We start from the raw sequence: 18,514 nt of genomic DNA on the forward strand, positions 1-18,514 counted from the left end.
AAGCCCAGTACTCTATCCATAATAACACCTAACATTTATATAATTCTTGTGTCAGACCATGAAGTGTCTGAAGCTAGATTTTAACTAGGATTTTTCTAACTCTAGGCACAGCTCTATCCACTCTACCCTCCCAGTCACATCCATTTATCTCCACTTCATAGAGATAGCCAGCTTTTACATTAGAAGTTCTAAGCCATTAACTTGCTTTTAAAAAGTGATAATTATATTTCAGTATAATTGGTTTCCTTTGTAATCCTATGTTGTTTTTGTTTCTGGCGGGGCCATGGGGGTTAAGTGACTTGCCCAGGGTCACACAGCTAGTAAGTGTCAAGTGTCTGAGGCCAGATTTGAACTCAGGTCGTCCTGAATCCAGGGCCAGTGCTTTATCCACTGCGCCACCTAGCTGCTCCCTAGCTGCCCCCCCCCAATCCTATGTTTAAAATTTTTTTTTTCATTTAAGCACATTTTTTCCAGAAGGAGTTCATAGGCTTCCCTGGACTAACTGCCAAAGGGATCTAGGACACAGAAAGGGTTAAGCACTCAGGCCTTACGGTGAGATGAGAAAATTAAGGGCCTGAGTGGCTCTGTGACTTGGGCCATACTTTATCTTAAGGAGCCAGATTGTTACTTTATGTCATAATTTTATCCGTTTAGTCCAAGAATTGAAGGAATTTTCAGGTCCTTGATTCAACATCCATCTACATTTATGTTCACCCTTTCTATTATTATGGGTAATTCTATTATTGGGTGATTAACATTCTTGACCCTCAGTTTTCTCATCTGTGAAATTGGAGGGTTTGACTACATTAGACCCCAGTGCATCTAGGTTCACCTCATTCCTTTCGACCCTACCCCATCCCTTTTCTCCCCTCTTTCCCGGGAAGGCTATTCCCCCCCTTCCCCCCACCGAGCCCCAGAGCCAATTGGGCCTGTCGTTGATGCTGATTGGCTGGCCTCCCTTCCTCCATTGAAATTGCCTTCGAGTGGGTTTGTCTAGGTCCTTGAATGTTAGCACCATAAGTTCGCTACCCGGAGGTTCCACGCGCGGAGCTGAAGGTAGCCGGGCTCTGGGGCTGCAGAAGCGGGGTTCGGTGGTGGGGTTTCATCACCTGGGGCCCTTTTGGGTTTTTTTGTGTTTTTTTAAAAAAATAATTTCTGGGAAGACCCTCTTCGCGGGGGTGGGGGGTGGGGCCAAGACATGCCTTTTTGACTCTTCCTCTCCCTGGTAGTAGCAGTTCTTCACCCATGGGGTATGGGTGAACTTCCCTGCCTAGAGTGCGTTTCATTAATGGCTGGGAGGGGACCCTTTACTATTGGGTTTGTGACTGATAAGTTTCTAATCTCTTTGAGGAGAGGGACTATTGCATTTATGTCTTTGCGCCCCCGGATCCTAGCACAGTACTTCGCATATAATAAGCGTTTAATAAATGCTTGCTTTTTTTTTGAATGAGTGCCATGGCTCAGGTTGCATCATATCTTTAGGGGAAGGATCCTTAACCTGGGGTCCATGAACTTATTTTTAGGAAAAAAAAACCTTGATAACATTTTCAATATAATTGATTTCCATTGTAATCCTAGGCATTTTATTTTATTCCTTATAAACATTATCACTCTTATCAAAACAATGTCCTAGGACAATTCCAAAGGATATATAATGAAAAATGCTATCCATCTCCAGAGAGAGAGAGAACTGATGATGAGGGCAAACTGAACCTCCCCTCCCCTCCTTCCCTTTCTCCCTCTCTCTGTCTCTCTTTGGATAAATCTTTTGCATGACTTCACATATATAATGGGTATAGCTTGCCTTCTCAGTGGGTAAGGGAGGGAGAGGGACAGGGGGAGGGGGAGGGGGAGAGGGAGGATTTGGAACTAAAAATAAATAAATAAATAAATATATATATTGTGGTTGGGGTCAATGACTCAAAAAAGCCCCTGCTTTGGGTATTTTTCAGGGAAGTTACAGTGATGAGCTGGGTCCATTCTATTTTTAAAAGAGCAACCATCCTATTTTAAAGTGCCTAGGAATTACTGGTAATAAGACTACAACTTGAAGAAACAAACATTGACTGCAGGTTCTAGTGGGAAGGGCCCCTTGATATTTCTGCTTCACAAGATATTTTATGACCATACTTACTGAATGCAAAGAATCCTTGCTTTACCTTTGAAATTAGCCAGGCACGGAAAAAGTCACAGTTTGCGTCTTCTGTTTGCCTTCCATTATCAAACTGTCTTTGAACAAAAAGCTTACTCAATTGTTAATTGTTGCCTGAGTTGGTCCTGAATCGGGTCATCCTGATTACTACCATTTCCATAGCTAAAGCTTACCAAACATCCAGGTGATCAAGATTCGGGAATTGCAAATGTTTTTTCTGATTGTGTAAATGGTTGACCTGTTTTTGCTTATTTAGAATGAGTCACTGATTGGTAAAGACTTGTTTGGAGAGCCTTGCTCTAGGCCAGTTATGTATCCTGGCAAAAAACAAATCATAGAATCATTGTGATGGTAACTAGCTTGAGAGGTTACCTGTTCTCTGTTCCTCTCCTGTTTCATTTAGAAGGTTCAAGTTCATTAAGAGATAATGCTGTTATTTTAAATCTAGCTTTGTTTTCACTGTATATGGAAAAACTTGAATAAATTGCAGTATTTTTCTTGAATAAATTGTATGGTTTATTTCTAGTTATTTTATCTATTGTAGATTTCATTATTCCTTTGTTTTATGTTTTAAGGTTATTCTTTTTTCATTTGCTACAGTTGGTGGCATGGCCAACAAGAAATTAACTCGGGTAGGCTTGCCCCAAGATCTATGTGACCGGCTGAGTAGACATCAGATTGTTACTTGTCAGGTAAAACTTTGTTTAATTTTTTTTTATTTTGGGTGAGGCAATTGGGGTTAAGTGACTTGCCCAGGTCACACAGCTAGTAAGTATTAAGTGTCTGAGGCTGGATTTGAACTCAGGTCCTCCTGAATCCAGGGCCGGTGCTCTATCCAGTGAGCCACCTAGCTGCCCCCTAATTTTTTTAAATGAAAAAAATTTATGAATATATATTAAACAAATATTCTTTAAGCAAATATATGACAAATAAAATTTTGGGTTTTTTAAAAAAAGATCCATTAGGTGATAATTGACTTTCTAAAAGGATTCACTTTTAAATAAGACTATTTTGGTACATTTAAAATTGTGTATGACAATTTGAAATATTTGATTTGTACACACTTCTTTCTGAAATGCATTCTTTTAGGAAACCACTTTATAAAAAGAAATATACCTTAAATTCATATCGGAGACACTCTCTCTTTCTAAGTTTCTGTTTCAACTGATATATGTGTTCAGTTATTCAGGCAGGAAAATTCAGTCATCCTCAACTCTTTCTTCTCCCTACCCCCATCACACCCAATGAGTTGCAGACTTCTGTCAGTTCTAACTCCACAGTATCTCTTCTGTCCATCTCCTTCTTTCCACTCACCTTGCCACCACCTGATTCAGTCACTCATGACTGCTTTCCTGGATCAGTGTCAACTGGCCTTTAGTCTATTCTTTTCATAGCTGAAAAGAAAAATCTTTTTCATGTGCATGTCTGGCTGTATCAATTTTTCTGCTTAAAAGCTTCCAGAAAGCTCCTTATTGCCATTTGTTGTTTAGTCATGTCTGATTCTCAGGGACCCCATTTGGGGTTTTCTTGGCAAAGATACTGGAGTGGTTTGCCTTTTCCTTCTCATTTTATAGGTGAGGAAACTGAGACAAACTGGCTTGTGACTTGCCCAGGGTCACACAGCTAGTAAGTGCTTGAGGCTGAATTTGAACTCATGAAAATGTCTTCCTGATTCCAAGCCTAGTGCGCTGTCCACTATGCCAGCTAGCTGCCCCTTATTTCCTCTAGGTAGGAAAGTATGGATCAGTCTCATTATAATAATCTCCACCTTGGGGAGGTGCAGGAGAGGGCCTGTCCTACTCATTATAATATTCTCCACCTAGGGGGTGTTACAAGGGAGGGTTTATCCTAATTTGGAGATCCTGGGGGTCCTAAGCCAACCCCTGAGGCGGGTACCTTTTTCAGTGGAGGTGTGTTTTGGGGGTTTACCCATCATAAGGTGAATCTGGGGACAAATTTGGCCTTTTCTGTGCATGTCTCTTTCTGATTCCCATGGGTAGGTTTAAAATATAATAATTTTTCTTTAGAATTTCTATAGCCTTATTTTCATCCCTCTCCCTCTGTTCCCGCTATGGACACTGATTTCTGTGGGTACAAGAACCTAGTATAAGTTATCCATTAACTGGGGTCTGACTCCCTTTTAGAGCTAATATCTGAATCAAAGCTTGGGTCTTAGGTTTTTCTGTTAACCCTTTTTAGCCTCCTACATCAACTCTGTTTCATATTACTCTCCCCAAAGCTCTCTACACCCCTATATGATTGGACTACTAGCTGTTTTAGAACTAAACATTTCTATCTCCAGCCTCCCTGCATTTGTAGGAAGTCCTTCCTTCCACTTCCCCCCAGAAATGCCTGGAATGCTTTTGCTCCTCATCTCTGCCACTTGAACTGTTGTTCTTAATTCAACTCTTTGGCTGAAAGTGTTTTTCCCCTTCTCAGATTTTCCTAGAGCTCTTTGTCTGGTTCTTTTCTAGGCCTTCATCACATTTTACCTTCTACTATATTTGCTGTATTCCTTCTAGTAGAATATTATTTCCATAAGGGCAGAGTCTATATTATTTTTCAATCTTGCATGGCTTAGAGCTTGATGAATATTTCTGCAATTGAATTGACTTTGTTGAATCCTGTTATGCATCAGGATTACAGTATTGTCTTATTCATTTATGGGAATTTGCTTGTTTGCATATGAAATATGCAAATCAGGAGGTTATGACTGATTTCTCTTGAAAGCAATGTTAGGGATGATGAGCATTTTCTTTTTTTTTTTTTTTTTTGTGAGGTAATTGGGGTTAAGTGACTTGCCCAGGGTCACACAGCTAGTAAGTGTTCCGTGTCTGAGGCCGGATTTGAACTCAGGTACTCCTGACTCTAGGGCCTGTGCTCTATCCACTGCACCACCTAGCTCCCCCAATGATGAGCATTTTCATTCCATCTGAATGAATCTGGTGGATTTAGAAATGTGTGGTAAAAGCATTGGATTTGTATGCATGGTAGGAACATCCATCTAAAGGGGTTGAAAAAATAATATGATTTTGTTTACCAAGAGAGATTTTCACTGTCATAATTTTATAAGTTTGTTTTTTATATTGAAGATCTATCTTCTAGCCTTTAATTAAATACTAATTTTTTATTTATTTTCATTTATGTTCACATTTCCTACAGAAACCCCTATAGAAAAAAACCCCTATAGAAAGATGAAGGTTTAGCAATTTTTTTATTACTAATTAGAAAATCGTCACTGAACATGAACATTTATATACAAAGAAAGTCAGAAAAATAAGATTGTATATGAAACTGTGAATTTCTTATATGTAGCTTGTTTTAAAATTCACATATGGGACAGCTAGGTGGTGCATCGGATAAAGCACCAGACCTGGATTCAGGAGGACCAGAGTTCAAATCTGGCCTCAGACACTTGACACTTACTAGCTGTGTATGACCCTGGGCAAGTCACTTAACCCTCATTGCCTCACAAAACCCCCCCAAAAACCAAAACACATATATACATACACACACATATGTAAAATTTAAAGTGGAAGTACAGATGGCTTCTCTGTCTCTTTTTTGACTTCTGTTCCTCTCTGTATATTTTTAAAATGTTTCATTGATGCCTTTTTATTTCTTGTTCTTTTGTATCACCACTTTCTACTTGTAGAAATTTATTTTGATTTGGGGACCCTGGTTTTGGGCTGAGATTAAAAAGCCTTAGGCTTTCAGGGGTTTTTTCTGTGTGAGGGGCTGGTGCCCCTTCCCCTCCACTTCAGCTGAGCCAAAAAAGCCTCATGGGCTTTTCAGGACCCCAGGTCAGATGGCTGGGGAGGAAAAAAAGCCCCAGCTCTGTATGCCCTGAGGGGAGCTTCCTGGGAGATCCCAGGCTTGTCCTGCCAGGCCCTAGCATAGCCCGTGTGGAGGTCCCAGGCTCGAAGCAGGGGGCAGGGCCCCTCAAGCCCCTCTGGGCACAGCCCTAGTGTGGCTGGCAGATTAGCTTGGCGTGTGGGGCGGAAAACTCGAGGTTTGAGGGGAGAGAAGGAACATATATATATATATATATATATATATATATATATATATATATATATATATATATATATATGTATATATTTATATAGGGGAGCTAGCAAGACAGTGAAGGGGGACACCGGAGGACTAGGAGGACACAGGGAGGCTAGAAGATTGAGAGAATAGAAGGACGCTGGAGGATAGAGAAAGTGAGAGGAGAGTAGAGATGCTGAGAGGTCTGTGAGAAGGGGATGCTAGAGATGCTGAGGGGGAGCCAGAGAAAAAGCTAAGAGCAAGGAAGGAGAATGAAATAGTAAGAGGTTTTTCAGGGGGGTCAAAAAAGTTGAAAGGGGCTTGGAGTGAGAAGTGAAAGTGAAGCAGGGAAGCTAGAGTGAAGGAGAAAAAGAATGAAAGTTGGAGAAAGCTGGAGCATACCCTAGGGCAAGAGGCAGCAATGGCCCTTATTGTATTAAAAGCAGACAGGTTGTTTAATTTGCATTTCTTAACCCTTATCATTTACGTTGATTTTTTTTTTTTTTAGTGAGGCAATTGGGGTTAAGTGACTTGCCCAGGGTCACACAGCTAGTAAGTGTTAAGTGTCTGAGGCCGGATTTGAACTCAGGTACTCCTGACTCCAGGCCAATGCTCTATCCACTGTGCCACCTAGCTGCCCTACATTGATTTTTATAAATAAATTCTGCTTTGATTATTTAATTAAGAGGCTTCTTAAACTTTTGCTTATCAATTTGGGAGCAGTGTGGAGAAATTTTTAAACAGCCCATACTAAATTAATAGCAGTCAGATAGCCAGCCAGTCAAAAGTCCCCACATTAGTCCTCCAATAGATTAGGCCCTACAATTAGTTTAGTCCCCCCAAATTAGGCCCAGCTAGTTAAAATATTTTTACATTTGAATGGCGACCACAGCAGGACTTAAGACCCAATTCTAATCTTTCTTTTTTTTTTTTTTTTGGTGAGGCAATTGGGGTTAAGTGACTTGCCTAGGGTCACACAGCTTGTTAAGTGTCTGAGGCTGGATTTGAACTCAGATCCTCCTGACTCCAGGGCCGATGCTCTATTCACTGTGCCATCTAGCTGCCCCTATAATCTTTCTTAAACTTATAATTTTTCTATAATCATAATTTTTCATATCAGTACAGTTATAAATTTTTTCAGACTAGATCATAGTTAATAATTTTTTTCACATACTTCCCACATACTCCTCCCTCATTCTCTCCAATAAAACACCCTCCTTTATAAGAAATTAATTGTAGTTAATTTAGTTGTTTCAGTTGTTTCTGACTCTTTGTGACCTCATTTGGGGTTTTCATGGCAAAACTACTAGAGTGGTTTGCCATTTCCTTCTCCAGCTCATTTGACTGTTGAGGAAACTGAGGTAAATAGGATTAAATGACTTGCCCAGGCTCACACAGCTAATAAGTGAGGCCAGATTTGAACTGGGGAAGATAAGTCTTCCTGACTTCAGTCCCTGCAGTCTATTTACTGTGCCACCTGGCTGCCTTAACAAATTAATATAATCAAGCAAAAAAAAAGTTGTATTTTGTTGATTTTGTCTGAAAATGTATGACTTACTTTGTACCTATATGCTTTGTCACCAGGTGTTTGGAATTGTTAAAAGTTATTGCATTGACCAAAGTTATTAAGTCTTAATGAAAGTTGTTTTTATTTACAGTGTTATAGTTACTGTATAAATATTTCTGGTTCTGCTTAATTCATTCTATATCAGTTCATGCAAGTCTTCTCAGGTTTCTCTGAATTAAGTGTCTCTCATTTTCTCTGATAGCGCCATAATGTTCCATTGCACTTAAATTGCATAATTTGTTTAGCCATTCCTCATATGATGGACATTTTTTTTTGTTTTTAGGTCTTTTGAAACAATAGAAATTGCTATAAATATATAAAAAGTGCTATAAATATTTTTGTTCATAGGTGTTCTTTTCCCCTTTTATGTCTTTGGAGTATATGCCTAGTAGGGGTATTGTTGGATCAGAGTGTGTTGTTTAGTGACTTTTGGGGCAGAGTTTCAATTAGTTTCCAGATTGGCTCCAACATTGGTCAATTTCCTTTTTTTGTTTTTGTTTTGTTGTTGTTGTTGTCGTCTTTGTTAATCCATTGGACACCCGATGGAACCTCAGAATTATTTTAATTTATATTTCTCATATTTCTCATTTAAAGTGTTTTTTTTCATATGTTTTTGATAGTTTAGACTTCTTCAATTGTGAACTGCCTGTTAACATTGTTGGACCATTTATCTATTGGGAAATGGCCCTTATTCTTATATGTTTATACCAGTTCCCTATATAACTTGAATATTGGAACTTATAAATTTCTTCTAATTCTTCCAATCCTTACCTTCTAATTCCTTCTAATTCTAATTGTAAAACTGTTCACTTTCATTAAATCACTTATTTTGTTTTTTGTGATTCTCTTTTCCCTTTTCTGATCAAGAACTCTTTTCCCCCTCCATAACTGTGAAAGGCATTTCCTTCCCTATTCCTCCAGGTTGTTTGCAATGTGACCTTTTATAATAATCACAAATAGTCAACAAATTTTTATTAAGTGTCTACTTTGTGCCAGCCACAGTGTTTGGGGATACAAATACTGTGAAAAAGAAAAGACAGTACCTACCCTCAAGGACCTTAAAATCTAATGGGGGAAGACAACAGAGGAAAGAAAGCAGAAAAGTAGGGGTTGGGGGGGGGGTGTACTCAGCCCAGGGGCATGGTGGAGGAGCCAAAATGAGTTCAAGTAGGTGGGAAATAGGGCGATGTCTGAGGTCACATATCAATTTGGATCTTATTGTGGTGTGTAGTGTGAGATGCTGATTTCTGCTTAATTTCTCCTAGACTGTACTTTCTAATTTTTAGAGCAGTTTTTGTCAAATAAGGAGGCCTTAAACTAGTAATAAGAAGGTTAATTTTTTCTTTCACAAGATATTTGTCTTTTCTTAATTGTTAGATGCTACCTGCTTTTTTATGCTCACCTAGATTTTAAGGAGCACATATCAAACTAATATCTAATAATTTTCTCAGTGTTTAACCATCTGTGTCTGAAGTCCATAAAGCACAAGCTACCTATTTAAAATGTGGCAGTTAAAGAAATGCAGTTTTTTGCAACTATGTCATAAAACCATAAATGGTAAAAATGTTACATGTCATTAAGCAGGGCATTGCTTCTGGAGTTTTCAGAGGGATAGTACTGGTAGTTTTTTTTTGGGTTTTTTTTGCGGGGCAATGGGGGTTAAGTGACTTGCCCAGAGTCACACAGCTAGTATGTGTCAAGTGTCTGAGACCAGATTTGAACTCAGGTACTCCTAAATCCAGGGCTGGTGCTTTATCTACTGCACCACCTAGCTGCCCCAGTACTGGTAGTTTTAAGTGTCTGGTGCCCTGTGCCTTAGTGGGTACTTAGTGACTCAATAAGATAACCAAAAGATAAGAATCTGTCACCATATCTTTTAGTTTATCAGAGAGGATTTGTTTATTAAAATAATACTGTGTTGAAAGATAAATCTGGAATGTTATCTTTTTATCAACATAAAGAATGCATACCCCCTCAAAGTAAGAGGGTCTCCATAAAATTCCAAACTCCTTTGTAATTTCTGTTGATTTAAACTGTTCCTCTGCATACTTCTATAGGATTTCTTGTGCCTTTCTCCATTGGAGCTAATGAAAATGACTGGCCAGAATTATCAGGGTGTCCGTGAACTTCTCTACACAGTTAGCAGAGCCTGTGCCCCTCAAATGCAAACTGTAAGCTTCCTTTTAATTTTGATTGCTTATTGGCAGTAGAATTAACATGATTTTTATAAGCCATTTGAAGAAGTAATGATTAATGAAGACTTGTCATCATGAGGTTTAGGTCCTCTCTTTGCCACAGACAGATGTGTTATTTCAATAGTTGCTATGCTCTTTATTTTTATTTATATAAAAATGCCTCTTGCCTCTTGTCATGCAGCACATGACAAAGATGTGAAAACACTTTATCAGTAATCTCATTTTTACTTTGAAAACCTAACACTCAAAGCTTTGTTTTCATGGTAAATGTTGGAATAGAATTTGATCCTCATTTGAATTATTTGTTTTTTAATGAACCTACTGCTGAGAGCTGAGCACCATAAATGATGTCGTGGCATCAGGTGGCATTTCTAGCCAGACTCTCACAGTATTGTATCAGTGGTGTTTTTGTTTTTGTTTTTGTTTTTTAGTGAGGCAATTGGGGTTAAGTGACTTGCCCAGGGTCACACAGCTAGTAAGTGTTAAGTGTCTGAGGCCAGATTTGAACTCAGATCCTCCTGAATCCAGGGCCCGTGCTTTATCCACTGTGCCCCCTAGCTCATTCAACTTTTGCATGTAATTTTTTATGCTATAAGTTTCTTCTCACACACATGAAAGCTGAATGTTAGCAAGAGCAAATGATAAATAACTTGCCTGTTTCAGGGCAAAATGGCCACTTGTGCAAACAAAAATTATGATATACTTTTTAAAGAAAAGGCAGTTTTCTAAAAAGCTTTTTTTGGGGGGGGCAGTGAAGGTTAAGTGACTTGCCTACTGTCACACAGCTAGTAAGTATTAAGTGTCTGAGGTCGGATTTGAACTCAGACCCTCCTGAATCCAGAGTCTTTGCTTTATCCACTGTGCCACCTAGCTGCCCCTGAAGCTTTTGTTTTGTTTTGTTTTGTTTTTTGGTGAGGCATTTGGAGTTAAGTGACTTGCCCAGGTTCACACAGCTAAGAAGTGTCAAGTGCCTGAGGCTGGATTTGAACTCTGGTCCTCGTGAGGCATTCTATCCACTGTACCACCTAGCTGCCCCAAGCTTTTTTTTTTTTTTTTTGGTGGGGCAATGGGAGTTAAGTGACTTGCCCAGGGTCACACAGCTAGTAAGTTTCAAGTGTCTGAGGCTGGATTTGAACTCAGGTACTCTCTTTTTTTTTTTTTTATGTATAAGGTATTTTATTTTTTCCGTTACATGTAAAGATAGTTCTCAACTTTTGTTTATACAAGCTTTACAATTTCAGATTTTTCTCCCTCCCTCCCCTCCCTCCCCCCTCCCCTAGACAGCAGGTAATCTGATATAGGTTATATCTATATATCTATATACATATATATATCTATACACACACATATGTATCCATAATAACATTAATCCTATTTCTGCATTAATCCTGTTATAAGAGAAAAAATCAGGGCAGTAATGCAAAACCTCAAAATAGAAAAAAAAACCCAACAGCACCCAAAACAAAAGAAATAGTATGGTTCATTCAGCATCTATACTCCACAGTTCTTTTTTTTTTTTTTTCTTGGATTTGGAGATCCTCTTCTATCATGAGTTCCCTGGAACTCTTCTGTACCATTGCATTGGTGAGAAGAATATAGTCCATCACAGTAGGTCAACACTCAATGTTGATGATACTGTGTACAATGTTCTTCTGGTTCTGCTCATCTCACTCATCATCAGCTCACGTAAGACCCTCCAGGTTTCTCTGAACTCCTCCTGCTCATCATTTCTTACAGCACAATAGTATTCCATTGTATTCATATACCACAACTTGTCCAGCCATTCCCCAATTGATGGGCACCCCCTCAACTTCCAATTCCTTGCTACCACGTAAAGAGCAGCTATAAATATTTTTGTACATGTGGGTCCCTTTCCCCTTTCCATGATTTCTTTGGGAAAAAGACCTAAAAGTGGAATTGCTGGGTCAAAGGGTATGCACAGCCTTATCGCCCTTTGGGCATAATTCCAAATTGCTCTCCAGAATGGTTGGATCATGAACTCAGGTACTCTTGAATCTAAGGCCAGTGTGCCAAATCCACTGCACCACCTAGCTGCCCCCCCCTTTTTTTGAGGCAGTTGGGGTTAAGTGACTTGCCCAGGGTCATACAGCTTGCAAGTGTTAAGTGTCTGAGTTTGGACTTGAACTCAGGTCCTCCTGAATCCAGGGCCAGTGCTCTATCCACTGCTCCACCTAGATGCCCCCCCCCCTTTTTTTAAAGAAGTAATCTACATCTAAAAAGTGGATGTCTTTCTTTTTTATCCTGGAAAAAGCTTTAACATCCCAGCTTCATTGAAAACTAGGGGAAAAATTGTGTATATGATGTATGACTTCAGGATATGAGGTAGGGCCATTCAGACGTAGTATCTTATAAATACATTGATGCAAAATAATTTGCTTTATGTATACTTGATAGTATTATATATATGTGTGTGTATATAAATTTAAGGTTCAGGGCTTTGAGAATTGTAAGATTTAGAATTGTTAATGCTCTGTTTGAGGGCAAAAATGAAAGTTGGGAGTAAATGCTATAGGATTTGATTAACCAGTTGAATAAGAACTCTTTTTTTTCTTCTTGAATGATTACTTAAATATTTTTGCTATTTAGGCTTACGGGATGAAATTAGAGCAGTCTGGTGTCCTTTCATCAGCTTTCTTAGCTACGACCCTTACCAGTTTAGATGAAATGTTACATGGAGGCGTGCCACGTGGCTCACTCACAGAGGTAAGGAAAGATTCTTTTCCTTTTTTTCTTTTGTTGTCAATAGTCATTCAATCCATAAACGTTAATTAAGTGGACAGAGCCAAGATGGAAGTGGGTTAGTCAAATCAGTTATTTCATAAGAATTTGTTTTATCTCCTGAATTAGATTGTGAGGATTTTGAAGATAGGAACCATCTTCCTATTGATTTTTTTTTTTAAAACACTGTGTGCAATTTACCTTTTGACTGATGTCCTTAATCCCATACCTTTCCTATCTCCTCTGTGACCTTGTTTTCTTAGTCAGCTTCTCCTCTTTCATCTTTAATTCCTCCTTGGCTTGGCTTCTTCCTCTCTCCCTAAAAATATGCTCAGGTTGTTCCCGTTCTAAGAAAAAAGCTAGCTGAGACAAGGAGGAGGGCCATCTGTTACCAAAGGGATATAAGTAAGAGTATTTGGTGAAGGGGGTGAAATAGAAACTTTACTTTGAGCTAACTCATGTTAAAGTTTGTAAGCAGACATCCTTATAATGTGTCCTTTGGAAATCAATCACCTTGTACTTTTGCATGCCTGCTGTCTTTTACCTGACCACCTCACTATCTACTTTATGGAGAAGACAGGTCATCTTTTTTTAAAACTTTTAAAAACTTTTTTTTGGGGGGGAAGGGCAATGGGGGTTAAGTGACTTGCCCAGGGTCACACAGTTAGTAAGTGTCTGAGGCTGGGTTTGAACTCAGGTCCTCCCGAATCTAAGGCTGGTGCCTTATCCACTGCGCCACCTAGCTGCCCCTGAAGACAGGTCATCTTAACCAAGCTTTCCTTTCATCTGTACCTTCTGTCTTCACCCTCTCCTTCTTGGATATGGTTTTGTCAATGGAAATTACAATTACAAATTACAACAATATATATTACCATTGGCTTTGCTGTTGAATCTTTTAAAAAAAATCTTTTAAAATTTTTTTGTTTTTTTAAGTAATAAATATTTTTATTCATAGTTTTGAGATCCAATTTTTAACCCTCCCCTCACTCCTCCCTGAAGCGGTAAGCAATCTGATATGGGTCATAAATGTACAATTATGTTACACGTAGAGATAGTTTTCAACATTTGTTTTTGTTTTGTTTTGTTATTTGGTGAGGCAAGTGGGGTTAAGTGACTTGCCCAAGGTCACACAGCCACTAAGTGTTAAGTGTCTGAGGCCAGATTTGAATTCAGGTCCTCCTGACTCCAGGGCTGGTGCTCTATCCACTGCACCATCTAGTACAATTATGTAAAACATTACCATATTAGTCATTTTGTACAAGAAAATGAATAAAAGGAAAAAAATGAAAGAAAATGAAAAATAGCATGCTTCAGTCTGTTCCATCAATATCAGTTCTTTCTTTGGAGTTGGATAGTATTTTTCATCAGTAGTCCTTTGGGATTGTCCTGGATCATTGTATTGTTGAGGTTAGGTCATTTGCAGTTCATCAAACAATATTTTGCTTTTGAATCTTAAGGACTTAAGTAGCTGAAACCTTTTGTTTGGGAAATCCATTTTTTAGAATGGGAGCTCCTTGAGAGCATGAATTATCTTGCTTTTTTAATTTGTATCTCCAGTATTTAGCACCGTGCTTCATACCTACTAGGCTACATGTGGCTGGCAAGACCCCTGAGTATGGTCCAAACCAGATTAAAATGTAATTGGGAAATATTTATAAATTATAAAAATACAATAGAACATCATTTGTGGTTTTGTAAGTTGATATGAGGGACATCTAGGTGGTGTAGTGGATAGAGTGCTGGGGCTGATGTCAGGAAGACTCAGGTTCAAATCTGGTCTCAGATACTTCCTAGCTGTATGATCCTGGCCAAGTCATTTAACCTTGTTTTACCTCAGCTTCCTTATCTGTAACAAGAGCTAGAGAAGGAAATGGTAAACCACTCTGGTATTTTTGCCAAGAAAACTCCAAACGAGGTCACAGAGAATCAGACAGAGCTGAAATGACTGAATAATGAAAACAAAGTCATCATGAGGCCCATGAGGATCTGGTTCCATTTGAGTTTTGACACCATTTGAATTTTTACATATATTAAGTGCTTAATAAATGCTTTTTCATTCATACATTCTTTCTTCCCTCCTGTTTGAGAAGATGGATCTCTTCTCTTTACAAAGTTAATGCTTTCCATTGTTCCCTAATGCTGTCCCTTTATATATTTTGAGTGAACTTGCCACTATTTCTCTCTTAGCTTTAGGTTTTCCTTATCTGCTGGGTCCATTGATGATGTCTGTAAATAATAAAATAGCTAGCATTTGCATAGTTCTTTAAGGTTTCAAAGTGCTTTACATATGTTATCCGATTTGATCTTCACAACATCAACACTAACAACAATGATATTTATATAGCACTTAGCATGTGCCAAGCACAGTTCTAAATGCTTTATAGTTATTATAATTTCTTCTTCATAATAACGCTGGGAAATAGGTACTGTTGTTATCCCTGTTTTGTAGACTAAGTCCCTGAGAAGTTAGGCGACTTGTCTAGAAATGCATAGCTCATAAGGAGTCAGAAGCAGAATTCAAATGGAGTTGTTTTCAGTTTTAAATCCAGTGCCACATTGTCTCAGTTTTTCCTATCCTAAAAAACAACTCCCCCAAAACCTGTCTTCCTATTATCCTCTTTGCCCCTCAGGCTGTCATTCAGTTTCTTTCCTCTACTTCAGTGCCAGTTTTCTAAGGGAAAGCCTACATCTGCTACCTCCAGTGCATTACTATCCACAGTTTTCTGCTCCCTCTGGTATAGTATGTCTTATGTTGCTGGCCTTCTGCTTGTTATGGCTAAAATTCTAGCTAGTCTGTCTAAAAGATCTAATGAGTGGTTGCCAATAAATTATAAGCTTTAGCAAGAGTTAGACTTTTAAGCATTTATTAAGGAGAATAAGAATTTGGTAAAGAGAGAGAGAAAGGCCTAGATTCCTATCTATTAAAGGGAGAGAGCATTTCTAGCTCCGCTCTCCACCAGTGTCCTCCGGAAAGAGAGTGGGACAGAGCGCCTGGTTCCCCCTTCCTCCTCCCACCAGCCAACATCACTTCCTGACGCCAAAGAAAAGACGCATGGTCTTGCCCTCAGAGACATTCACTTCATGGCACAGTTTTTCTACAGTAAGTCTCCAGCAGGTGGCGTCATTCCAATCATTATATGCTGAAATCATACTCTTCTCAGTCCTTATCTTTCTTTCTTTTTCTTTTCTTTTTTTTTTTTTTGTGGGGCAATGGGGGTTAAGTGACTTGCCCAAGGTTACACAGCTAGTAAGTGTCTGAGGCCGGATTTGAACTCAGGTACTCCTGAATCCAGGGCCGGTGCTTTACCACTGTGCTACCTAGCTGCCCCCTCTTATCTTTCTTAACAAGGAGGGTTAAGTGACTTGCCCAGGATCACACAGCTAGTAAGTGTCAAGTGTTTGAGGTCAGATTTGAACTCAGGCCCTCCTGAATCCAGGGCTGGTGCTTCATCCACTGCACCACCTAGCTGCCCCCTTTCTTAACAATTCTTAACAGGTACTTGACATTGTCATCCACTCCCTCCTGGTATTCCTGATATTCTTTTCTCTTTCATCTTCCTCGACCAGACTTTTCTTTTTTTTTTTTTTTACTTCTACGTCTCAGATTGTTCCTTTTTAATCTTTATTTTTTTGGTTATTTCTTTTTTCCTTTTCCCATTCTCTTTGTTGAATTTAACCACTTTCAGGACTTCATTGTGACCATTCTAATTCATCTGTTGGCTACTAGTAGTAGTACAAGTACTACCACTCGTACTTTGATGGCTCACAAACTCCCACTGTCTGAGTAAATTATTCTCATCCTCTACTTCCTGTTATTTAATCCTCATCTTCCTCAACTCTGGCTTACTCATATTGAAATACTAATTGCTCTCACCTGTCACTTCTATACTTTTTCTTTACTACTATAATTCAGAAATTTCTCCTCTTATGAAGTTCATTTTTTAAAAAAGTTTTCATCCCCTACAGATTATGGAATTTTCTACCTGCCTCAGGTCATTTTCCCAGTCTTTCTCAAGGAATTCATCACCTGGCTTACTGTCTTTCTCTCTTTCCCAAATTCTGTCCTTCTTTTAGTGGACTTCACCATTCAGGTTAATGCTTTCCTAACAACCCGAACCTCCTAGTTCCTCAGTTTTTAAATTTTTTAATAAAAAAATTTTTGTTGTTCTCTTTTGTTTTGTTTTTTTTGTTCCTCAGTTTTAGTCTCATTATTTACTCTTCCTTTCCACCTCAACAACCCACAGAGAGGGTCATACTCTTGAGCTCATCATTACACATAAATATTGTACTTCCTTGATCACAAACTCTTGATAATCTCTGATTGAACCATTATCCTCTTCCTATTCCATCTTTTTCTATGAATATTTTCTTGTAAACCCATTCTTTCCTCTTATTGTGACTTTCATTTCCTACGCCTCTCAGTATTCTATCAGGTCATTAACTCAGTTTAGCTTTTAAAGCCCTTTGCAGCCTGGTCATAGCCTATCTTGATAACTTCATTATATATCACTCTCCTTTCTGCACCCTCTTGGTCCAGGCAAACTGTCTTTTTTTTTTTTTGATGAGGCAGTTGGGGTTAAGTGATTTGCCCAGGGTCACACAGCTAGTAAGTGTCAAGGGTCTGAGGCTGGATTTGAACTCAGGTCCTCCTGAATCCAGGGCTAGTGCTCTATCCACTGTGCCACCTTGCTGCCCCTCCCCTTTTTTTTCAAACTGGGTTTTTTTTTCTTTTAGTTCCTTATTCACGACATTCCATCCTTTTATCACTGTCCTTTGCACTAGCCATCCCATTTGCCTGTAAATTATTCTGTCTTCATCTCATAGAATACCCCTCTTTTTTCAACATGCAACCCACACACCATGTTATACATGAAGCCTTTCAAGATTACTCCTGACTGTTAGTGTCTTTTTCCCTCTAATTGCCTTGTGTTTTAGATACCTTTTATGAATTTTGTATTTATTATGTGGTGGTGTTCAGTTCTTTGATTGTGTCTGACTCTTTGTGACTCCCATGGACCATACTTTCAAGGGGATTTTCTTGGCAAAGATGGTGCAATAGTTTGCCTTTTCTTCTCCTAGGACAAACAGAGGTTAAATGACATGCCCAGGGTCACACAGCTAGTAAGTGTATGAGGTCAAATTTGAACCCAGGTCTTCCTGGCTCCAGGCTCAGTACTCTATCTACTGAACCACCTAGCTGCCTCCTATTTGTTGCTTCCTATTTATTCTCTATGTAATTTAATTCAGTATATACTTATATTTTCTCATTACCCCTTATAGAATAGGTTTTTTTTTTGAAGGGGGGTTACTGTAATCCCTTTGACCTAGCAAAGTTCTTGGCACATAGTAGGTACTTAATAAATGCTTGTTGACTGATTCCTGCAAAAGGAATTTTCATAATGCTCAGCTCTGATAAATCAGTCAGTTAATAAACATGTCAAACTACAACCCAGAAACTTTCAGCAGCTTCCTTCCTATAGGATAAAATAGAAATGCCTTCTCCTAGCCTAGTAAGGCTCTGGCTTATCTTTTTGACCTTATTTCATACCATCTTCCTTCTTCAGTGTTTATCTCCTAAAGAGAACAAACTGGTTCACTCCTTCATTCAGATGCCTTGAGTGGATTCCCTGAACCTCTCTGCCCGCTGACATTCTTTTATTTCTTTTTTTTTTTTTTTTAGTGAGGCAATTGGGGTTAAGTGACTTGCCCAGGGTCACACAGCTAGTAAGTGTTAAGTATCTGAGGCCGGATTTGAACTCAGGTAGTCCTGACTCCAGGGCCGGTGCTCTATCCACTGCGCCACCTAGCTGCCCCCTTTTATTTCTTAAT

General features: G+C 38.9%; 1 protein-coding gene across 1 annotated transcript in view; it reads left to right on the forward strand.

Moving 5' to 3' along the window:
* Positions 1-994: 994 nt before the first annotated feature.
* RAD51B (RAD51 paralog B) overlaps positions 995-18,514 on the forward strand; it is an 885,837-nt gene continuing 868,317 nt past the window's right edge. Inside the window, exons 1-4 of the mRNA XM_043986876.1 lie at positions 995-1,056; positions 2,753-2,844; positions 9,809-9,922; positions 12,554-12,670. Coding sequence (XP_043842811.1) covers positions 2,761-2,844; positions 9,809-9,922; positions 12,554-12,670 — 315 coding nt within the window. The 5' untranslated portion in view covers positions 995-1,056; positions 2,753-2,760. The remainder of the gene's footprint in view (positions 1,057-2,752; positions 2,845-9,808; positions 9,923-12,553; positions 12,671-18,514) is intronic.

This window comes from Dromiciops gliroides, chromosome 2, assembly GCF_019393635.1.
Source record: "Dromiciops gliroides isolate mDroGli1 chromosome 2, mDroGli1.pri, whole genome shotgun sequence".
Taxonomy (NCBI): domain Eukaryota; kingdom Metazoa; phylum Chordata; class Mammalia; order Microbiotheria; family Microbiotheriidae; genus Dromiciops; species Dromiciops gliroides.